This window comes from Panthera onca, chromosome B4 (assembly GCF_046562875.1).
Source record: "Panthera onca isolate mPanOnc1 chromosome B4, mPanOnc1 haplotype 2, whole genome shotgun sequence".
In the NCBI taxonomy this organism is placed as follows: domain Eukaryota; kingdom Metazoa; phylum Chordata; class Mammalia; order Carnivora; family Felidae; genus Panthera; species Panthera onca.
In genome coordinates, this window is record NC_138345.1 from 115,246,665 (window position 1) to 115,271,414 (window position 24,750).

General features: G+C 43.1%; 1 protein-coding gene across 1 annotated transcript in view; it reads left to right on the forward strand.

Moving 5' to 3' along the window:
• Positions 1 to 22,762, forward strand: part of PLXNC1 (plexin C1) — a 149,325-nt gene extending 126,563 nt beyond the window's left edge. Inside the window, exons 23-31 of the mRNA XM_060656754.3 lie at positions 1,030 to 1,133; positions 11,034 to 11,088; positions 13,529 to 13,560; positions 13,658 to 13,765; positions 14,915 to 15,078; positions 17,207 to 17,354; positions 20,195 to 20,335; positions 20,428 to 20,502; positions 21,693 to 22,762. Of these exons, the coding sequence (XP_060512737.3) occupies positions 1,030 to 1,133; positions 11,034 to 11,088; positions 13,529 to 13,560; positions 13,658 to 13,765; positions 14,915 to 15,078; positions 17,207 to 17,354; positions 20,195 to 20,335; positions 20,428 to 20,502; positions 21,693 to 21,797 (932 nt within the window). The 3' untranslated portion in view covers positions 21,798 to 22,762. The remainder of the gene's footprint in view (positions 1 to 1,029; positions 1,134 to 11,033; positions 11,089 to 13,528; positions 13,561 to 13,657; positions 13,766 to 14,914; positions 15,079 to 17,206; positions 17,355 to 20,194; positions 20,336 to 20,427; positions 20,503 to 21,692) is intronic.
• The last annotated feature ends 1,988 nt before the right edge of the window (positions 22,763 to 24,750 follow it).

Below are 24,750 nucleotides of genomic sequence, written 5' to 3' on the forward strand. Positions count from 1 at the left end.
TCTAGCAGAGGCTCACAAACGCAGATGCCCACAGGGGCAGGAACTACCATAAATAGGGGTGTTGGCCCATCTAGGACACTGGGAAATGGCAGGACCCAACTTAACTGGGGGGAAAGACATGCCATCTAAAGGATCGGTGCCACTCAGCTTCAGCCAGTGACTGCATGCGGGCCTGAGTGGTCAGTATTATCCGATGATTCCGTTTTTTGTTTCCTTGTTTTTAAAGAGGAAATCAGTCCGAATTTTTATGTGCAATCTCCTGCCTTGAACGCTGGTGCCTTGGTGCTGAATTGACTTTGAATGTTGGTGCTGAATAAGTAAAACGTTGTGTACGTTGACACACAAAAATACACATCTGTGGGCCACATTCTAGCTCCAGGGCACAAGTTGGCAATCTCCATAAAACAGCTTGAATGGTGTGGCTTGAGATATTAGCCCACCAATGCACCCCCGCCCAGGGACCTACAGAAGATAATTCACAGCGCACCTGCTTGGGAACTTAAAAATTTGTTTTGGGAATTTTTTGAAGAGCTTAGTCCCTGTAAGGATGCATTATTTTGTTTCCATTGGCTTTACTTCCAGGCTTAGCCTCGGAGTACAAGCTTCAGGGAAAGGTAGTCTTTTTTTCTTTTTTTAAGTTTATTTATTTACTTAGAGAGTGAATGAGCTAGGAAGAGGCAGGGGTGTAGAGAATCCCAAGCAGGCTCCACATTGCAAGCACAGAGCCCGATGCAAGGCTTGAACTCATGAACCGTGAGCCGAGATCTTGAGTCAGATGCTTAACCAATTAAGCCACCCAGGCATCCCCAGGGAAATGTAGTCCTAAAAGTCAGAGCCCTAAACACAAAACAGAAACAAAACTCAGGCTACCAGTCTGGCTCATATATCTCCAAACTTTCAGACACACATTAAACACTTTAAGATTTATTTATTTATAAATAATAATTGCTACCATTACAGAATAGCATTTAAACTTTCTCACTTCAATTTCAAAGGAGAACAAAATGCACTCTTTTTTTTTCTTTTCAGAGCTGCAAGTGGGCACACGACAAAAAGAACTTCTGGATATTGACAGTTCATCTGTGATTCTCGAAGATGGAATAACCAAGCTAAATACCATTGGCCACTATGAGGTAAGAGCAAGGCTTAGCCCCCAACATCTCCTTCCCCAGGCCCAATCCTGTCTTGATAGATCATCTCCAGGTAGTACCCCGGCAATTGTTTAAAAAAAAAATTATGGGACCCCCACCATTTTCTGGCAATTTGCAGATGGCTTGTTTGCAGGTCAGCAGTTTTCTTTAGTTGCTCGTTTGGAAGAGCCTGGGCATTACTGTGTCTCGTGGTCAACAGTTCCCCCCCCCCCCACCCCCGCGGGGTCACTCCCTTCCCACCCCCTCCCCAAGGCCTTCGATTTTCATGTGACTGATCAGTCTCCATCCGGCAGTTTGGGTGGGAAACTTCACCTCACAGGTCTCCATGGTGTTCACAGAGCCACATAACCTTTGTGTGGGGTCCTTTTTTTCTGAAGAAGTCCTACATTTCCTGTTCCTTTGCAATATTCAGTAATACATCCTTTTTTTATGTTTATTTTTGAGAGCCAGACAGAGAAAGCGAGAGCAGGGGAAGGGCAGAGAGAGAGGGAGACACAGAATCTGAAGCAGGCTCCAGGCTCTGAGCTGTCAGCATAGAGCCCAAAGCGGGGCTCGAACCCACAAACCCATGAGATCATGACCCGAGTCAAAGTCAGATGCTTGACCGACTCAGCCACCCAGGTGTCCCCAGTAATAGCTCCTTTGGCCCCTGACCCACATGCTGGGTGAGTGCCAAGGTGGGTGTGGGGTGCACATGACCTCTCAGAGATCTGTGTGCCAGAGAAGCCTGCATGGCACGAGAGAGAGAGAGAGACAGAGACAGAGACAGGAGGCAGGGAAGGTTCTGGAACACACTGAGATGAATACTGGGAGTCATTCAGCAACATTATCCAAATCTTTGGTGAATATCTGCTATGTGCCGGGTTGCACACAAGAGGAACAAAGACCAAGTTCCTGACTTCAAGGAGCCTACCACCCCCGGGAGGGGATGAAGAAGGGGGAAGACAAGTATGAGGCAACACCTATGGTGTAAGAGTGCTGCGGCTCAGAGCATCAGAGAAAGCTTCCTGGAGAAAGCTGACCAAGCAGAGACCTAAAGAATGAGTACTTTCCCGGTCTGGGATGGGGCACCAGCACACCCCACAAGGAAGGGAGAAGACACATGTTCTTCCACACAAAGACTTGCAGCTGCCTAAAACTTGAGATGGGGGGGGGTGGGGGTTGGCAGTGAGAGCCAATAATAGCCGATGTGACGGAGGCCTCACTCTGTGCCAGGTGCTGCCCTCAGCATTGCCCCTTACTCTGGCTTAGTCCATCCCATGTATAGCAGTCCTATGAGGTAGATGCTGTTACTAACCCTTTTTATAGATGGTACACTCAGGGACGTTTACCAGCAGCTAGTCAGTGGCAGAGCCAAGATTTAGACTCAGATAGTTGGGTTCTAGGGTCTGTGGCTTAACCAGTACCTGCCAAAGCCTGACTGAGAGGAAGGCAGAGAAATGGGGAGGGAGGCAAGGAGGGGAGATACGGATTGTACAGCCCTATCAGCTTCTTCAGGAATTGGACTTTTGTCCCAACAATAATCCCAAGAAGCCACGGGAGGATCTTAAGCAGGGGAGATTTGTATCTCAGACATGCCTGTGGCTGTGTCTGAAGCATGGTTATAAGAGGTACAAAGCTGGAACTAGGGAGACCCTTAGAAGCTGTCACTGGAAGAATTTCAGGTGAGGAATGATGTTGGTCAGAAATGACATGGTGGCTCTTGAGATGGAGACAAGCAGAGGGACTCAGAGATGGGCAGGAGATAGGCACCATAAACCATGCAGGTGGGAGGGTCCCTGGGTAGAGGAGCAGCCAAGATGGCGGGCGGATGCATTGATGCAGTAGGTCTTCCAGAGACAGAGGAGACAGCAGGAGCAGCTTCCCAGGCCACTCGGAGAGTAGGCGCCTCCTGTCTTTCATGCCTGCGAAGTCCCTGGGAAATAAATGTGTTTGCACCGAGAAGGCCTTTGGACCCTGCGGGCTCTCCCCTCTCCAGGGAGGAAGCAGAGACCATTCTTGAGCAGAGCTTTCTGGGCAGTGGCCAGAAACAGAGGACACCTCTTCCTTGGGCTCTTTGGCTAAGTGGTTCTTAGAACTAGTTTGGAAATAGCTTCTTTGGGTGACACCTGGGTGGGCGCCACCGGAGCCTTTGCCAGAGAGCATCCAGTAGAGAGAGCCACGGGGTAGCGACTTGCTTTCGTGCTCACCCTCCCGCAGCTCAGACTTTCCAACCTTGAAGTCATCTTGCCAAGAGCTGTCCGTCTCAGCTTTTGGAACTTGTAAAAATCCCCAGGGGGCTTTCTGAGCATATGTATGCCTGTGAGCCACACTCAGAGAAGCCGTGCTCCAGAGGGAATTTAATGGATAGGAGGTTAGAGTTAGGGGTGCTGCCTGGCAAGTGTAAGAACTTAGGGGCTTATCAGGGCATCAGTCTGAAGTTCAGGCTTGCAGCCTGGCAGTCACCTTCCCTCTGTGTTGTCTGGGTAGCGAGTTTAGAAGGAACACCACCACAGACGCCCTCCTTTGGCGAGCTAATGTGCTTGTCTTGCTCAGCTGTGCCAGGAGGGCTGGGCCACCCTGATCAGGGTTTTTGGAGTCCCCTGGCGACTGTGTGGCATGAGGTGGACCACAAAGGAAGGGGGTGTGGCCACTCACTGCCCTTCAGAGGGAAAGGCAGGACAAGCCACTCCAGCAGGGAAAAGGAAGAACCACCATAGCTGTCTGCAAGGCCAGGGGGAGGGCCGTCAGGAAAGATAGAACATCAGTCTTCACTGGAGACATCGGCCGTGCTAGACACCTATCTGCTTAAGGATGATAATGAAATTAATCCGGCCTGTAGTCACTTCCCGTCCAAATGATTTATTGGCTTCATACCCTAGCATTGCCACATGGTGGTAATAAATGACAAGACTAGGACACAAGGGCTTAAAGGATTCTCCTGATGTTTAAAAAGCTAAGCCGTAAGGCAAATAAACTCAGAGAGCTTGAAGGAAACTGGGGAGGTCATCGGCCCTGTGCTCTCCATGCCTGGACCATCTCAAATGCCCTGTTTTTCAAAGACAGCTCAGAAAAAAAGTATCCACCACTACCCTCGGCCACCGAACTCTATCCCCAGTTTAGTAGTTCCCCTGCAGATTCAAAATTGGGAGTAATTTGACAGGGGTAGGCTGAAGCTCACTTTTGTGCTTCCGTTAAAAATTTTCTCCTGGAGCTTACGTTTCCCTCCAAAGAGACAAGATGCTAATTACCACTCTTATTTACTAAAGCACCCTAGTTTGAGTCACTGCAAGTACTTGAAAGCAAAAAACTGTATTTCATTTAAAAATAGGGTCTAACTCGGAATTTTAAGTGATTCAGACTCATCTCCCTCCAATTAGCCCAAATTACTTAGGTTTTAAAGTTAATCTTTAGTGACGGCCAGTTCCTCCTACTATCTAAACAAAGTCCTGTTGCTGGAGTGGAAACCTGGTTCTTCTCTCCTGTTCTGTCCTTAGGGCAAACAGAGTGTAGCTGATTTCCTCTGAATGATTTACTGTCCAAATATTTGAAGAACAGGTTTCTAGAGGGGATCTGAAGGCACAGCAAAAATATAGCATCTCATGGACCAGATGCAGCCTCCACAGCCCCAAATTGCTGGCAATGCTCTGTCATCTATAGGATGGCATCCTTGCCAACCCTGGGCGTCGCCAAGATTGCTTTGCATAGTGATGACAGCACTGTTCATGTGCATAAGCACAATTCAGGTTCACAACCCTATGATGAAGGTGCTTTTATTACCCTCGTTTTCCATCAGATGAGTGCAGAGGAGGGTAGATTTCTGCTACAGTCTCCTTCCGTCCCGTGCAAACAAGGGGTAAAACCAGCATCTTTACAAACACATTAAGCCAGAGGCATCTTTATCCCCTATAATTAAATCCTCCCCAAGTGCTTCCTTAACTGGCCATCGCTGAGTGTGCCTTTCCTATTAAGGAAACTGCACTGTGTTTTGGAGCTGATAAGATCAGTTGTGTGTGTATGGAGAGGTGTCTCTGGGTCCAGGCTTTCTTCCCCTCCCCTGCACCTCCGTGTGACCTTTTGCTGGACGGTGTTATCACACTTACACCCCACAATAGGGTGGCATCGCATATACAGAACAGGTGTTGTGTCCAGCAGGAAAGGCCCTCTAGAGACTTCGCCTCACATTCTGAACCATGAGGTTCTGAGGGGCAGAAAAGATGTTTAAACCACTGTGATGTTGAAGAACGCTCTCGTAACAGGTGCATGCTAATGCCGCAGTGGTCGTCGCCACCGCTAAAGTTGTCATTCAAATGACATGTAGAGCTCACAGGGATGTTCCAAAGTGTCTGCTAGGTAAAGTCAGCGGTCCGTCCAATCAGGTGTGTCATCCGTGACACTAAAATAAAGGGATTTGACTATCTCTAAAGGTCTCTTGCAGCACGAATGACTTTAGACATTTATTTATTCATTAAACAAGCACAGAATGCTTCTTGTATACTGGGCACTGTTCCAGGGGCTCTTACAAATAGCAGCTCCTTTAGTCCTCTGTACAGCCCAGTGAGGTAGATGGATACTATCATTATTCCCATTCTAGGGCACAGGGAGAGGTTCCGCGTAGCTCTTCTCAATGATGCCCCAAGGCCGGAAGCAGATGAATCAGCAATGGCGCTGGAGACATGGCTCTTCTCAGGGCCGGAGAGATAGGCTTGGCTCCAGCTGGGCTTGTAGCCCATGCCTCCAGCCTCTAAGGCAGCCTCGGCTAGGAAGCTGGGCCAAATGATGAAAAATCCTGGTAGTTACTTTCTCTGATGTCATATCCAAAAAGGTAACTTCTCTTAAAATCTTCTGATGAATCTCATGTCTGTGAGTTTATCAAAATCCTTATTTTTAATTCTACTTCAACATAATTTAAGGCCAGTGTTCCTTGAAGATGACAACAATTGCCTTCTTCAGATAGGAGGCCTCTTGCAGGCATCCAAGAGCTCACCACCCCAGCCCAACAAAAGCAGGGGAGTGCTTAAGGTTCCCAATTTCAGGCACACTTTTAGAGAGCAAACTGGCTCCTAGAGGACGAGGTCTGGTTCTGACAGTCCTCAGAGAGAGTTTGCTACTGGCCCAGGCTGAATTCCAAGTACCCAAGGAAGATGCAAGAGCCCTACTGGCATTTTAACTAGTTGGAAGCATCCTTTAGAGCTGTCCTGGGTGTCAGGAACCACATGTATGATCTGATATGTGTGTTGGGAGTGTTCTGATGGGCCCCTTCCAAACACTCCAATGAACACTGAACCTCCTTTGCTAATGGACTGAGCAAGGTTATCCCTCTGGCCCTGAGAAACAGGATTCCTTTATTATCTGCCTCCAGCCTTGGGGTGTCAGTGGGAAGAGCTAAGGGGGTAGGTGGGGAAAGCAAAATTGATGCGTGGTTGTGGGGACAACGCTGGTTGAATAGAGTTCTGCTTTCACATAATACCATTTTAGGAATGAGGGATACCAGTAAGGGTTTCCATGTGGTGATGTGTATTGATTACTGTGTTTTCAGTTGTTTTTTTTTTAAGAAAAAAAGTATCACAATATTTCATAATTTTCCATACAATTCTTAGGCTGAAATTCCAGCTTTCCTCTTAGACTAAGCAATATGAAATTACCAACATTTGACCATTTTTACCCATAAAAAATGGCAGTTTTGTGAGACTAAATATAAATTCAATCTTATATATCTAGAAGATCTATCCTTACGGAATTTTCTTCAACTCATGCCACAAGGATAGGGTTTTGCCACAGAGAAGGCCTACCTTGGCTTGCACGTGATTTGGAGGATGTGTACCTCCTGCTGATTTCAGGAGTGATTTTAAATTGTCGACCTGAGTCCGTTTAGCCTTGTGCGGTCACACTTCCTAATTCTGATAATGGAGGAGTCTACGGTTTTCTCTACCTTGTTCCAACATGGGCCAGTCATCGTCGAAGGGGTATCACCTTCTTGTCTCGTTGAATCCCGGAGCACTGTGAGACTGGGAGGAATTTAATTTGAAATTGCCGTGCGCTCCCAGTTCTGCTCTGGGCTGGAGAAACATTCCCGCCGCTGATCCATCTAGTGACATTAATCTTTCTTTGATTTAATTTGGTTTTCATTCCTAAAGTAGGGGCCCAGAGGCCGCTCCCTGCCTCACAGGAGTACGGGAGGATTAATGAGTCACTCTCAGGAAAGCATTTGGAGCTCCTCAGATGGAACAAACAGTATCATATTTTTAACACTTTAGATTCTGTGGCACTTTTCAAGACGGCGTTTCTGTCCTTAACTCAGCAGCCGCTGACTTGTGCAAAATAGAAAATGGAAACCTTATCCCCCCACCAAACATCTGTAAGTGAACTAGTTTCCGTCTTACGATGGTGTTAAAGTGTCACGTGGGGGGAAATGTTCCAGCCCCAGAGCAGCTGTGAAAGTTAGAAATACACTCACACACACATGCTCAGACACACACACACACAAGTCAACCACTAATAAAATGCTTTTACACTTGCTCTCGGGAGATAATTTCAGAATAAAATTTCCGTGGTACAAGCTGCGTGTGCGCTATCTTAATGCCTGAGCACAGTGCCAGCAGCGAGTCCTTGCCAGCTCTTGAAAAGACATTTGAACCTCTGGCAGGGCTGCTTATCGGAAAGCCCATCCGTGGTGTTTGTGATTATAGGGTAAGGGTGCTCACGTTTAGCAAAACAAAGCGTCTGACGGTAGTGGAGTATTGGCTCAACACTCAACAGGATCCATTTGGGATTCATTCTTTGACAATTACCCAGAATGAATCACCAGCTTCCTTTTATAAAAAGATATTTATTGGCTTAGAAACAGAGCATATCCAGCTCTTCATGGGGAGGAATTTTAGAACTACGTTCAAACATTCTCATAAACTTGGTGTCTGAGTGTTGCTAAGAGGGTGCCTGCACAGAGTGTTTACTTTAATTGAATCAAATGTGGAGGAGAATGGAAAAAGCAGCCAGAAAACAATGAATGGCTCAAGGGGAAAGAGGAGGAGGTTTGGTAATAACAGCAGAGTCGAAGAATTCAATAAGAGTCCAAGCTGGAGACACTTTTCAGAGACCTGATGGCCCAGCCAGCCTCTGCTCAGCATTCCCCCTCCCTGCAAGATGTGAACACCAGCAGTTGGAGGCCTCTGGTCCAAACTTAGCAGCTGGCTAGACACAGCTGGCTGGACGGCTGTGCTCAGGGCCTCTGCAGGGCTGGCTCTCGCCCCGTGTTCCCTCCTCTGTGGGTGCAACCTGAAGGAGATTAGACCTTAATCCTTTGGCGCTTGCTAAGCAGGTTTGTACACTCTGATAACCAATGCGCAGCAGGCCAGAAGAGAAATTCTAGGTTTCTACTTTTTTCCAAATGGAGGAAGGCTAGGTCCAAAGTAGTATTAGAATTCAGACCAGACTGAGGACTTCAGAGTGGAGGGAAAAAGCACTCAGCTGACCATGTTCCGAAAAGACAGGGTTAATCCTCCCTCCATAGTCCCAGAATGAAGGCAAGGATTTGTGTATCCTTGACTTGCCTCTCTTCAGGGTTCCTTTGTCTTACATTTCTGTGGACTAGCCTCTCAGAATAATTTACTCCTCACAAGAAGTGAGGCCTGCCCCCTGCTTCTTAGCATCTAGTCCCCTTGGACACTCAAGGGCACTTCTTCCCCCAGTCGGTTGTGGGGGAGGGCCGCGCTGGAGGGCCATCCGGCCTTGGCTTTCATAGTCCCGAAAGGTCTCAGGTGAGAACTCCTGACTTTATAGACAAGAGAGGGTATGCGTGGGCCTTGCAGTAGTGTGTCAGTGTGGTAAAGGCATTTATTTGTCAAATTGTGTACATTTAAAATCTGTGGCAATTTTTTAGCAGCTCTATTGAGATATAATTTATATACCATAAAGGTCACCTTTTAAAATGTACAATGCAATGGTTTTTGGTGCATTTGCAGAGTTGTGTAGTCATCACCACAATCTAATTTTAGAACATTTTCATCACCCCCAAAAGAAACCTTGAATTCATTAGCAGTCACTCCTCATTCTTCTGACCCCTGCTTTAGGCAGCTAGTAATCTACTTTCTGTGTGCATAAATCTGTCTGTTCCGGACATTTTATCTAAATGGGATCATACAACATGTGGTCTTTTGTGGCTGGCTCTCACCTAGTATAATGTTTTTGAGGTTCATGTTGTAGCATGTCAATACTTCTGTCTTTAGTGTATGGCAGTTTTTTGTAATATATTCACACAATAATACAAAGTCATTTTAAAAGGACTGAATTGCTTGTAGCTGCAACAGTGTGGATACACATCACAGACCTTAAGATGACCCCGGGAAGCCAGACCTATACACACACACGCACACACACTCGTAGTTGACCCTTGAACAATGCAGGTTTGAATGGTGCAGGCCCACTTACATGCAGATATTTTCCAGTAAATACAGTACAGTGCTGTCAGTGTATCTTTTCTTACGATTTTAATACTTTTTTCTCTAGCCTTATAAGGATACAGTATGTAATACATACAACATACAAGATATGTATTAATTGACTTATTGGTAAGGCTTCCTGTCAACAGTAGGCAGTTAAGTTTTGGGGGAATCAAAGGTTTTATGTGGAGTTTCAACTGTGCAGGGGGCGGGTACCCCTAACCCCCATATTGTTCAAGGGTTAGCTGTACCATATAATTCCATTTATATGATGTTCAAGAACAGATGGAAGTCAGAATAGTGGTTATCTCTGGCTGAGGATGGGGTGGTTATTGACTGGGAGGGGATAACAGGGGTACTTCGTAGGACCTTGAAATACAATTTTTATCTTCATGTGAGTAGTGGTTACACAGGTGTATACTTAACATTTATTAAGCTGTATACTTAATATTAGTGAATGTGAAGTGCTTTCCTATAAGTTATACTTAATTGTAAAGTTTTTATTTAAAAGTATATGCAATTTTTATGATTTTGCAAGCTTTTTAAAAATACGATATTCCTGCAAAAAGAGAACAAATCATAAGTGTACTACTGGATGAATTATCAGAAAGTGAGCACACCCTGTAACTACGACTCAGGTCAAGAAAGAGAACATTATGGGTACCTCAGAAGCCCCCTCCAGGCCCCTCCCAATCACTAACCCCACTCTCTTGTCCAAACATCTAACATCATAGTTTGACTGTTTTTGTGTTTGTTTTAGCTTTACATGATTGGAATCACATAGTATGTATTCCTCTGTGTTGGGCTTCTTTGCACATTACCACGGTGAGGTTTACCCATGCGGCGTGGAGCAGTAATTTGCTCATTTTTCACTGCTTTATATTCTGTTGTATGGACATACCCCAAATTATTTATTCATTGATGATGTTTGGTTGTTTCCAGTATGGGGCAATCGCATATAGTTTGCTATCAGGATATGCACTTATTTCTGTTGGATATATACCCGGATGTGAAATTGCTCTGTGATAAGGTAAACACCAGCTCTAGCTAACACAGCTTTGAATACCTGTTTCAGCATTTCTGAATATAGTAGGAACCTCAAAAACATAGTGGCCCAAGCCTCTTTTGACCTCTGAGACGCTGGGATACTTCCTAACACAGCCTTGTCTTCCCCTCTGCCCGGGGTTGCCCCCCTCCCATTAGCCCTATGGTGTGTTGGCCCCCCTCTTCCAGCCTCACTGCATCTCGCTGCCTTGTCTATGTCCTTCACAGGACTGTGAGCTCCTTGAGGGCAGAGACAGTGTCTTCATCACCATTATAGCTCCAGCTTCCAGCACATAGAAATTCTTGATAAATATTTAATAGATGAGAGAATGCAAGATCCAGCCAGCCATCTACTTCCTGGATGAAGTTGAGAAATGTATTAAATTTTGAAAACTCATATATTTTTTATCTTTGCTTTCAGATATCAAATGGATCCACTATAAAAGTCTTTAAGAAGATAGCAAATTTTACTACAGGTAACCGATATAATGTTAACCTTTTGTTCTCACCCACTTTTATATAAAGTATTGTTTTTTGCCTCTTTCAGATGTATTGTCACAAAAGTGAGATTCAGTTGTTTCTATGTAATTCTCTGAAATTGGAGAAAAGCCATTTTGATCTGTTTCTATTCCTAAGAACGTGAGCTTTGCAAAAAAGAGGACAGGAACCAGTAAATAGCAGTTGGCCGGACCGCCCAGCAGAAAGGAAGCTGCTGCCTCTTGACAGCCCTGAACTCAGGGTAGAATCTCAGCCTTCCTCGCTCTGTTCCAACTCCTCAGTAGGATGGGGGCTAACAGAGAAGACCCCTCTGGCAAACTGAGAGGGAAGCCAGTAGATAATCACACAGCCCTGCAAGCACTGAACAAACAAGATAATCCACTTAGAAATCCAAATCTCCTTGCGATAGCAGCTGCAAAATTCCCAGAAAGCAGAGTGAGACAAACTAAATGGGGAGCTTTTATGGGAAAGTCAATGGGCTAGCCTCTAAACTCTCTACCCACCTCCCTGATGGTCTCAGGAAAGGAAGGCATTGTGACGGTGCCTTGAGAAATTCCCTAAATCCCAGTCTAGGTTTGTCTCCAGAGAAAGGATACTCCAGCTAAGACACTCTGTCCCCAGCCCTTGGAAAGTTTCTGGGCCTCACCAACAGCACTTTTCACACATATAACTAGAGGGGAGGCTTCCTGATTCCTAGATTCAATACTAGGAGCGGCCTCATAGGTCCCAATACCTGGTCAGTACAAACAGAGAATGCAGGGCCCCCAATTAAATAGAAAGGATAATTTGGTAGGTTGTAGGAAACCCCTCTGGGGAACCTCACAGTCCATCATTAGATCTGGCTATTTAGTGAGAGAAGCCATCTTGCAGAGGGTGGCTGCCATTCTGGCATAGGGAACTGGTGTCCTTGTGTTATAAAAAAGTAGAACTTTGTATTTTAAGCTTCAAAGATCGGGGATCTCACATTTGGATCTCTTCATGGGACCTCAAGGCAGTCAACGTCTCTGTTTCTTCCCTGTCCAGTTCAGCTGAGAGCCATTATTTTGATCACTCTCCTCCTAACCCTTCACCTTCTCCTGTCCCTGTCCCCTATGTACTACCCTCTCTGTCACATCCCAGCCCTGGATGAACCCAATACTAGCCTTTCCTAAACCTATATCCAGGCAGCCACTGGAGGAAGGTACACAACAGCATAGTTTTGGAGTCACTATAATTTCATGGTGCCCAACATGACTGGGACCCTCAATGCAGCCTACACCCACTAAATTTCTCTAGGTAACTCACTCTGTGTTCTCCAGAATTCTGCCTTCTCTCCTCAAAGCTCTGACCTACATGGCTCTATCAGCAGCAGACTTGATCCTGTACATCACAGAGAAAACAGGAATCAGAACTCCATCAACATCTAGCACCAAGCCTACCACCCTACCTGCATCTGCCCATTTCTTCCTGTGTTCCTTCCCACCCCCACCAGCATTCCAGGATTTCCTTCCTCTTATCCAAGGCCAGTCTCTCACCTGTGTCTTCAATCCCATCATTTCCAACCTTCCAAGCATTCTTACGCCACAATCTTCTCTCACCTAAATTTTCTATGCCTCCCCACTTACTACAGCTTTTGTTAGTGTTTCAAGGTATTCTAGTCTCCTTCATCTTCAAAACAAAAAACCTACTCCCTTGATCCTTCTTTTCCATTTACCATTCCCTTTACTACCACATTTCTTTCAGGACTGTGCTCACCCTGTGTCACTGTCACGCTTGCTCTATAAACTCCCAACTCATTGCCCTTCTTTCAGATCCCAGGAGGGGTCACGTTCCTTCCAGCTTAGGGTCTTTGCACCCATTCCCCTTCTTCCATTTGCCTGGCTAACTAGTCATTCACTTAGGTTCAGCTCCAACACCCTTCCCCTGAAAAACCTCCCAGAGTAGGGCTGGCCTTTGTCAGTTACTTTCTTAGCATATACTTCTTCAGGAGCCTTATCACAGTTGTAGTTAAATAATTGTATAATTAATAGTATGAAGTCTCTCATTGGCTAGGATGTAAATTCCACTGGGGTGGGGGGGTAACTAGGTCTGTGTTAAGATTGCCTTTTGCCTAGGAGCCCCTGGCACTCAGTAGCTGCCCCCAGGTACATTTGTTCATGAGTGGGGCTTGAACCTCTCCTACTCACCCAATGAAGAATCATTCAGCCTGTTTTAATATTTCCAGGAATAGGGAACCTGCTTCCTACTCCCTGGCCCGTTCGGTCTTCACGTTGTTAAGATCTTAAGATGCAACAGGGTAAAAAAAACAAAAAAATAGCTGTGAAGAGCTCAAGTAACCTCTTCTGTTTATAGCACAAATGGGGCATTTTATGAGAAGGCCAATTAGCCCGTGGTTGTTTTTTTAATAGACTGTTTTCTCCCCCTTTCTCTGGCATTCAGATGTGGAATACTCAGAAGACCACTGCCATTTGGTGAGTTCAGTCTTTCTTGTGCTTGCCACTGAACTGGATGCCTTCTGTAGCATGAACGGTCTCCTTGGGTAACGCTTCTAGTCTGTCTTCCCTTTAGATTTTACCAGATTCGGAAGCATTCCAAGATGTGCAAGGAAAGAGACATCGAGGGAAGCACAAGTTCAAAGTAAAAGAAATGTATCTGACAAAGCTGCTGTCGACCAAGGTACACTTAACTGCTCTGGGAGTGCTTTTATGGCTACCTTGGGGGTGTATGATGTGTTTGACTTAATTTCCACTGAAGTGTGAAAATGTTACAAATCCCTTGTGCCTTCTAGCAAAGCAAAATGAAAGTTTAAATGGTAAACATTTCCTACCCTCCTCTTCTTTTTAGAAACTGCAAAGATAATGGCACTTTACAAATTTTGACTGTAGTATCTTCAATCAGGGATTTAATATTGTTCCCAGTCCTTTACCCACGATTTCACTATTGTTATTTTTTAGGTTCATGGTGTAATTATTCGTTTTTATTTGTTCTTATAGAGGAGCAATAAAACTCCCTTTGAATTGCAAATAAAATGAAGGGTGGGGTCAGTGACGGTAAACCTACTAAATCTTTTTTTATTTTTCCACTTTAAAGTTAAGAATTCTGTTCACATGTAAAAGTGTCAGATGTGAAAGCTGTTGGAATACCAAACCAGAAGCAAATTTTACTTTATCTGGCTTTGAGTGAGATTAACAGAAGTCTGTGGTGATCCTTTTTCTTCCCCCTGAAATGACTAGCAATATAAATGCTATTATCTACACCTGGCCCTGGTCTCCTGATGGGCATGCTTCTTCAGATTATAGCAGAGGGTATGCTTAGAGCTCAGTAAATTTGTTTAGTGGCTAAAGGACAGCCAGAGCCTCTTGATTTTCTCATCTGTCCCACAGAGATCTGCCTATTTGTCTTTTGTAAAACACTCAGATGCTTTGGAAAGTAGAGAATAAAAACCTCTGATGGAAATACATGCAACAGGAACAATTCTGGGAACTGAGCAACATTGAGTTTTTCTAGGCTGAACATAACTAATAAAAGCTAAACATCCATGGCTTCTTGATCTATGCACACAGCCCTACAACTGACAATTCAACTGCTGGAGACTTCTACGATACCCTCATTGTTGACTAAACCTAAACCTGGGCATGGATTTTCAGGATGCTTGACCCACATGGAGTGTTGGCCTCATTTGATAATTTTACATATTTTCTCTTCAGGTTTTTTTTTTTTTTCTGTTTTGTACATCATTTTCTCTGAACTGGCATTTCATTTTCTATTGTATTCAAAACTGCTACCCTATTTTTTAAATCTCCCACGTCTGATGCTCTCTTTCAGGTGGCAATTCATTCTGTGCTTGAAAAACTTTTTAGAAGCATTTGGAGTTTACCCAACAGCAGAGCCCCATTTGCTATAAAATACTTTTTTGACTTTTTGGATGCCCAGGCTGAAAACAAAAAAATCACAGATCCTGATGTCGTACATATTTGGAAAACAAACAGGTGGGAACAAACAGTATGTGATTACTGACTGTTTTCAAGAATCTGGGACAGAGGGGCGCCTGGGTGGCTCAGTCGGTTAAGCGTCCGACTTCGGCTCAGGTCATGATCTCACGGTCCGTGGGTTCGAGCCCCGCGTCAGGCTCTGTGCTGACAGCTCAGAGCCTGGAGCCTGTTTCAGATTCTGTGTCTCCTTCTCTCTGTGACCCTCCCCCGTTCATGCTCTGTCTCTCTCTGTCTCAAAAATAAATAAACGTTAAAAAAAAAAAAAAAAAAAAAATTTAAAAAAAAAAAAAAAAAAAAAAAGAATCTGGGACAGAATCTTAACCAAAAGGAGGGCATGGATAGTTACAGAAGGATTCATTATCCCTAGATCAGAATCTTTTGGCTTGGTAAGCTATCATGTCAAAGCAGATTCTTCCTCTGTTACTATTTTTTAACAAGAACAAAACCCTTCCTATGCTGTGATCCTATTCTTTAGGATAACATAAACAAACCTTATTATCTTTAACGCATGAAAAAGACCTTGTAAGGAATGTTAACCTGACCGGCAAAAGATGAGAAATTAGTATTTTGTGGTTTTATTATATAATTTTCCATTACAGAATACTTAATCCCTTTGCAGTTACCAAACTGTCTGAATTCTGATTCTACATAGACATTTCTGCTTTTATTTGAGCGAGTGCAGTACTCAGATATCATGAGAATTAGCCAAAGGACTGTTTTGTTTTCTAACGTTTTACCTGGTTGCCTGGCAAGGCATCCAGGTTTGTTCTAAATTTCTCCTCAGTAAAGAAACAGCTCATTACCTCTATTTGAAATGTCCTGTGTATGAACTGAGTAAGACTCGGTGTTAAGACATGATAGAACTTTTCGGCACAATCGCAAGCCCTCCTGAACACCGAGGGCCCACAGACCATTTTAAGGAAGTATTACAAGCTGAAGTGCCAGAGCTCTAGGTCTCATCTTCTCCCATTGAATCCGGGTCTGTCCCAGCATCTACCCTGGCTCCCTCCCATCCTGTGCTCTAGCCTCTTAATCCCAGGTGCTGCTGCTGTAGGCTCCCCTTTCACTGTGAAGAGGGTGGCATCTGAGCAGGGGCAGTAGCCAGGACAGTAGAGCTGCGGAGAGGCCCAGCATCCTTATGATGGAGGTAATTTGCTAGGCCAGAGTTGAGATAATGGAAGGACTCTGAATGATTCCCAAGTTCATATTCAAGTATCTGAGTACCTACTATATGCCAAGCACTGTTAGGTGCTGGAGATGTAACAGTAAACTGAACAAAAATCCTTGTTCTCAGAGAGCTTGCATTCTAATGGGTGGAAGAGATGATAAATAGGTAAATTGTAGTATATTAGAAGGTTAGTACAGTGGACAAAGCAGAAAAGAAGGATAGAGAGTAACAGGACAGTGGTCAGAGAAGGCCTCAAGGAGATGATAACATTTGAGTCAGGTCTTGAAAGAGGTGAGGGCATACACCTTGAGACTGTCTGGCTAAAGGCAGTTTCTGGAAGATGGGCAGCAGAAGTCCTGAGGTGCAGCCTTGCCTGGGATGCATGAAGACCAGCCAAGAGGCCCACGGTGGGTTGGAATGAAAAAGGTGAAGAGTAACAGATGAGGGCCCAGGCCCAGATCACACAGGGGCTTTATCCCAAGGGGGATGGAGAGCACAGAGGGTTCTGAGCAGAGGAGAGACCTGATCTGACTCTGTGTTAAGATTGCTGATAGTTGTGGGACAATTACCTGTAGGGAGCTGGGGGCTAATAATGCTGGCGGCTTAGGCCAGGGTGTGGCACTTAGAGGGGGTGAGAAGAGGTCAGGCTCCAGACACGTGATGAAACGTTTTCATGGGCAACCGTGGCCTGCTATAATCTAGAACTATCGGGAGAAAATTCTCGTCAATGGCCACCTTTGAATTTCTCCCGTTCTAGTCCTCCCTTCAGTAGCGCTTGTCAGTTTAACCCTTTCTTGTTCTGAGTGGTGCTGCCATCTGTTGCTTGGTATATTTCGCAAAGCAGACTTGCATACTTCAATAACAAGGGCAAAAACGCCCGTATGCAAACTGTGATAAACAGAGCATCCGCCTCCTACGAAGGGCTATGCTTGAAAGGAGATTTCTCTCTCGGAACAGCCTTCCTCTTCGCTTCTGGGTAAACATCCTGAAGAACCCTCAGTTTGTCTTTGACATTAAGAAGACACCACACATAGACGGCTGTTTATCTGTGATTGCCCAGGCCTTCATGGACGCATTTTCTCTCACAGAGCAGCAACTCGGGAAGGTAAGGCCTGGTTTTAGTATCTTTACTTAACATGTCATTCTGTGAGTCTGAAGCATTCTTTCTTCTAAACAATTGGTCTGAACCACAGCAGCTAAAAAGAAATAGTCCATGGTAGTCACTGAAGATCTGCTTCTCTTTAAAAGCTGTCCCATTTATTTTTAATCTAGTTTTTTTTTTAATGAATACCAAAATAGACTATTATCCCCTTTCTACTGCAAAACTGTGCCTGTAAATACCTTTACCACAAATTATAAACTATAAACCCAAAGTGAAACTACAGAAATTTGCTTAGCTAAATTAATCCCATCTGAATACAGCTGATCCTTGAATAATGGAGGATTATGGGTGCCAACCCTCCATGTACTTGAAAATTACCTGTAACTTTTGGCTTCCCCAAGACTTAACTATTAATAGCCTACTGTGGACTGGAAGCCTTACTACTAATAGAAAGTCAAAATAACATGTATTTTGTACATGTAATATGTGCTATATACTGTATTCTTAAATAAACTAGAGAAAAGAAAACATTCAGGAAATCGTAAGAGAAGACATATTTACAGTTCTGTACTATATTGAAAAAACTCCACGTAGAGTAAGAGCCAACCCACATAGTTCAACACCATGTTGTTCAGGATCAGCTGTATACCTAAGAGTCTATTTGAATATAACAAATTGCTCATGGGTAAGAAAATCTTGCCTGAGATTTCTACCACCACCAGTTTGTCAATTCATAATCAAAACATCAATATTGTTTTTCCTATGGTTTTCTTTGCTGAGCAAAAGCCTCAGGAAAGCAAAGAAAGATAAAAATACAGAGCAAACTCTGAAAGGGATGTTTTGGTCTTATTCGAGCACTCCAAATGTATTAAACTGAGCAGTATCTGTACCTAATGGATTTCAGACAGTCTTTCAGTGCTGAGCAGTGTCTCCTTGGTATATGGAATTTGAGAGAGTGCCTGGGGCGAAATGTGGTTGATGTTTCACAGGTGCCTCAGCTTCCTAGTCTGAATCTAAACTCACCCTCACCACTATTTCTGCAAAACACACCTGTCTTTACTTTTGTCTTCCTAGCATCGCCTGGTCTCTCGAGGTAAACTCCTTCCCATTATCTTCAACTCCTTCTTCCTCCCTTCCCCTAATTGGTTACTGCCCACTGCCATCTCCAAAATGTCTTTTTTCTCATTCTTTGGCCCTATCCCTTCAGCCCCTCTCCACCCATATAACTGCCTCGGAACTGGTCTCCTTGCCTGTGCCGTCTTTTTGTTTTCACTGTGTCTCAGGTTATCTAAAGCTTAAATCTGATCTTGTCTGTCTCCTGCTTAAAAATTATAAATACTTCCCATTACCTGCCAGGTGAAATCTTCCCAGTACCACACGGCCCTTCCTAATTGGGCTTCAGGTCTCTTTTCTGGCTGCCTCATTTTCTTGCAAATTCCATATACCTTCTATTACAGCTTTACCTTTCCCAAACTTACCATGAACATGTTTTCGTATCCCTCTCCTGTCGCATAACCCCTCTCTTCTAGTAACACCCTACTTATTCATTCATTCCTTCAACAAACCTGACTTCTTAATGTGTACCAAAAACTATAGGAGCCTATGATCAGTCTAAATATACCTGCTTTGCGAACTTTCCATTTCCCATGCCCTTTCTTCATTTGACCAATGCAACAAAAACACACTGGAAGACACTAAAATGCTTAATTTATTCACAGTAAAAAATGGTTAACTGACTAGCTGAACTATACCTTATGTGGTTCTTGTGATTACTATGTTCTTGGTAGTTATTACTACCCTCATTTTATAGATGAGGAAATCAGAACATCATTTCTGGGAGGCCACAAGTCTTGGTGATGATCCCTGATTTGTCCAACTCCACAGAGCTTTTCTTTATACTCTGCTACTAATTACTGGTATCACAGTAAGCACTGTGTTAAGTTTGTCTTCCCAAGTAGATTGGAAGCTTCTTAAGGGCAGGTACTGGTCGTCTTTGACTCTTTACATTCAGTGCCTGCCACAGCGCCTAGCTAAATACATTTACTGAATGAATGATCACAGGATTTGTGGGTTTTACTTAAACTTGAAAAGTGCAAAAAAATCTCCGTAATATCTCAGTGTTGGCATCCTTCAAAATGATTCGGCCATTGATATGGCTATTCATGCCCTCAATACGTTTAAAAATGTACTGGGACATTAGCCCTATCATTAACTCAGCTATCTTCCCTCAATTTTTTATATTACAGCTATTACATAAAAACATTCAAACTGACAGGGAACTTTTGTGAAGTCAGACATCAGAGCCCCCATCACTAATGACCACGTACTTCCTTGAGAATGCTAGAAGATCTTTATAATCTAATAAAAGGGATAAGCAGAAAAATCCACCACCGCCAACTACTTAGCACCTTCATTGTTACATAAAGGGCTCAATCAGACCTACAATCAAGTCTTTTATAAATGCCAAAATTCACTGGTGGGTGAAGATGAGAGCAAATGTTTTAATTCAGGCTTTTTACAACCATTAGTAATGAACTATGACTGAAATAAGTTCCGTTGTTACAGTAACTCAAAATCATGCAAAAATAATAATTTTAGCTCTTTTATGAGAGGAAGGCAGAATATATTAGCATTTAATTCGCCTGAAAAGAACAGTGACTCACCAGAACTATCTGGATAGCAGTCAGTCATTCAATCAACAACACTGATGAAGGCCCACTGCATGAAAAAGCTTTGTTACTAGGAGGTCGTGATAGTGCGGGAGGTTCAGCTACATTGTTACTATTATAAATTCCCCATGGTGTTTTACTCTTGGCCATGGATGTTTGTTTTTGTTTTCGTAGGAAGCACCAACTAATAAACTTCTCTACGCCAAGGATATCCCAACCTACAAAGAGGAAGTAAAATCTTATTACAAAGCAATCAGGGATTTGCCTCCATTGTCATCTTCGGAAATGGAAGAATTCTTAACTCAGGAATCTAAGGTATTGCTAGAAAGTAGAAATGAGATAACATTTGTTACTTCTGTCTTGAAAAGTCATTTCAGAATCTCTCAACAAGGCTTTCTTTCTTTAAGAAACATGAAAATGAATTTAATGAAGAAGTGGCCTTGACAGAAATTTACAAATACATCGTAAAATATTTTGATGAGGTAAGATTTTAAATAACATTTCAAAAAATTGATATGAATCAGTCGCCAGGATTTGGTTGTAAAGCATTCTACCGGTCTCAGGACAGCTCTGGCGTCCCTAATGGCCAGAAAGGGAAGCCAGGGAGCCTGTCTGAGATGGGGGATCCTGGCACCAAGCCAGACCCTGCACGTGGCTGTCCCCTTACGGTTTTATCATGCTGCCCGCCTTTGGACCAGCCTGAATTTACATTTGAATTCATGGGGTCTATAGCCATACTGACTCAATATAACTTTGATGAGTAAGTAGTGGTCCTATTAAATAGGGCCAGCTTATGCTTGATTGTAATCTGCTAAAATGAAAGCTAAGCTTGTTAAATTGCCTAGATTCTGTGTTCAACAGGTATATGAAAGTATAACATATTTCTAACTTAAGCAACTATTTCAATAAACCATTCTCCTTTATGATTAATTCTCCTTAATCTGGATTTTTTTCTTTGGGAATTCACACAGACACAGTCATCAGATGCGCTGTTTCCAAATATATGTTAATTCCCCCTTCCCTGATTCCCCCCCACTCAGTCATGCTGGGACAGGCTATCCATGTCACTGGTGAGAATAGCTCACCAATTCCATTTGCTACTTGAAGATCAAGTGAAGCGCTAAGGTAGGGTAGAGGCAATGAGTTCCTTAAACATGATAAGCATCCCTCTTTCCAGGGGCCAGGGGTTAGAAGGGAAGCACTGGGGAGGGGAGGAGGGGAGAGGAGGCACTACACTGCCCAGGAGGGGAGGGGAGGGAAATATTCAACTCTGACCAGGATGCCCCTGCCTGCTGCATTTAAGAAGAAATACTTGCCTGCATGTTGGCTGCCCAGAATGCTTGCTGTGCTTGGAATGGCTGTGACATAATGCATAAACCAGGGCCTTGGAAGTCTGGCCCCATATTTGTAAGCAAATAGTTGGTATTTCTTGCTAGCTTCTATTTTAAGCCAAAGTGTTGTTGATCCTGTGATAATGACTTAGTAAAACAACTTGCAAAGTGAGTATGTAAATGATCGAAGAAAATGTTGGCATCTGTTTCATACAGATTTTTACCACTCACAGCATCAGGAATGCAAAAAAAAAAAAAAAAAAACAAAAAAAAAAAACCAAAAAATCGAAATCTAATGCTAAAATCACAATATCTAAAATAACTGTTCTAATTGTCAACAGATTCTAAATAAACTAGAAAGAGAACGAGGGCTGGAAGAAGCTCAGAAACAACTCTTGCATGTAAAAGTCTTATTTGATGAAAAGAAGAAATGCAAGTGGATGTAAGCACTCTGGGGACTGGCTTAATCTGGCAAAATTCTTCAGACGACTTGGGAGCAAAATGGCTACTTGAGCTACTCTGTGTCGTTACTTTTTAAAGTTTGCACATAGGTTCCACTTTGAGCACTGTCTTTTAGAGACGGAGGCACATGCACAGCTTTTAGAAAGCATACCAACCTTGTGCCTGTGCATATACCGTAGGAACCTTTCTGTAAATAGAGTTGAAGTGGTTGTTGCAAACAGCCTCCTTGTTTACAGAGAATACAGGGCCAGTAAGCAAGTGTCAGTATTGTAACTACAGTCTCCACTTAAGCACAATGATATAAGTGGTTTTGTTTGAAAACTACAGTTATGTAGCACTTGTGACTACACTGCACCTCTGCAGAAAGGGGACACTGCCAATGATCGAAAGAAAATGTGAACTGAGTCATTTGGAAACAAGGTGGAGGTGTTAGGGCAACCTCGAGGATTTGCAGCATTGAAACTTTCCCCAGTAGTTCTTGGAAAAGCTGACCGCAGAATTTGGTAGTGTGTACACTTAGCATTCGTGAGCGTGTGTGTGTTTTTAAACCAAAAACTGACAGTGTTGCAACATTGTTGAAAGGGCTCGTGTTTTTCAGTGGTCATGGACTGCACTCCATCAGACTCACCTCCGTTTCACTAAGGAGCTCTAAAGCAAGGAGAGTGAGGAGGCTTTATTTAAATGCAACAGCATTTTACTCACTTTGTCCTGATGTATGTTCCCTTTTTTTTCATTTTTTCATACTAAATGTATTTGATAGTGGACATGTTGGCTATTGTAAAAAAAAACAAACATTATTTCTGTCTAAAAACTTGGATCAAAACTATCTGTAGAAGAGTAACTCACTCCCCTAATCCTACGTTTCTGTACTTAGTGTCTCCTTGCTTTAGATTTCTGGTGAACCCTGTGGTTATAAATACTTGTGTGTGATTTAAAAAAAAAACAAAAACCATTTTACATTTCATGAAATTGCTGTTCACACTGGAGTATTATATATGAATATATATATATTTGAGGCCCAAGGCCTGAAAAATATTAGTATACAACTTGGTATCTTAGTCTTACTATGTACTTTTTGAAAGTATTCCTCGCAAGAGAAAGAATTCAAAATACTCATTTTACTCATGCCTTTCTTTTTAAAGAACTCCCTGTCCAGTTCTACCGTAGTCTTTTTATTGCTGATTTTTTATTCCTGAATTTTTGCTGCTCATGACCAATTTTAATACCACTGTGTTTTCCTATTAAAAGTAAAAAATGTGATTGGCAACTCTCAACTTTCCTTGTGGCACCTTTTACCCTTGGTGCTCCAAATCCCAGATTAAGGAAAGACATTTTTTCAAGTAGCAAATAAAACACTCATCATATAGTCCTTAAAATCATTTACCAACACTGTATGGGATATCAGGAGTTGAATGTGAATTTGTCTTTGAAAATGAAATTCTTGTTGCTCCTCAATATCTGGCAAAGAGTAAGAGGTGATACCTCAACAAACTGATCAAATAAGCAGTCACTGCCCTGATAGGTACCTTCCCAATCCCATCACTTTTGACCATTGTCGGTCCAATGGACACACCTCAAAAATACTACCAAATAGGTTACTTACAAGTATCAAGGTGAGAGGTCTGCTCCCCGCGTGAGGCTGCCTCAGTCTTGATGTGAAGGCGTTCGTAAGAGAATAACAGGAGGACAGTTGAGAGCCAAGGGTAGGAGAGTTGCCCAAAAGACTTCCCCTTCTTTAGGGTACAGAAATGCTATGAAAAGGATCAGCTACAGCTTTATCTACGTGTTTAGTAAATGCTACGTGAGGGTGTCCCTGTCCAGCTCTCTGGCACAAGAGTCCCGTGTGGAGCCTTACCTCCTCTTCCAGGGGCTATGCTGCTGGGAACTTTGGGCAAGTCGCTTACCTCTTTGTGCCTCAATTTCTGTATAATATTTCTAACCTACCTCACTGAGGTGGTGTGAAGATTCACTAACGTATGTAGCGTGTTTGTCAATCCTCCAGTGAAAAGCACGATCTAGACCACATCTTGGATCACATTAGCCAAATACAGTAAATGGCCAAATTAGATGTGTGCTGAAGACAATCAGTCACTGGGTCTACATTAAACAGCAACCAGAGAAACAAATGGCAAACAATTTCTATTTTCAAGTTTCTTTGCATATTTTTTTGGTGCAAACAATTCATTTATAAACTTTTTTTTCTAACACTAGTGTCTACAGCAGCATTTAAAAATTAATTCTGTTACCTTTTCCGTATTAGGGATTTAAAGTCTATTTCTTATTGTATACCTGATTGAAGCTGTACTTGGAGATGAATGTTTTAAATGTCTATATCCAAAAATAAACATTTTGATGTAAAGGTGGCCTGTTTCTGTTTTCCTTCAAATGTTCTAGTTATAATAGATTTTTTAAATTCTAAGTGGCCCCATGGAAATTACTTTTCAGCAACAAGGTGCCACTGCGTCTGTGAATAAGCTGTTCTGTAATGCAGCAACGGACTCCAGTTTCTTTGACATGATATTAGGCACTGCTCCTCCACTATCTACCTGGCCCTTTGATCCTAAAGACTTCCAGATAATGAACATTCCACTTAGTTTGGAGGATTTGAGCTTTGCCTTGTTGATGTGAAGTTATTGCAGCAGACTTCCTTAAAAAGAGGTTAGGGATGCACAGAGATAAGACATTTGTAATAATTCGGTTAGATCCCAAACAGTAGGAGGCAACACTACCACTAAGGGACCCCAGGGGGTTCAAGTTTTACAATGAATGGCCCTTGTTTTACACAACTAATTAAATCAGAGGATTTAATTATTTGTACTTTGTGGTTTTGAGTTAGAATAGAAAATAACATTGAGATTTTTCTACATTGCTAAATACCGAGTGTATGCTCAAAATTAAAAGACAATGTAGAAAAATATTAAGTTCTTTAATTATATG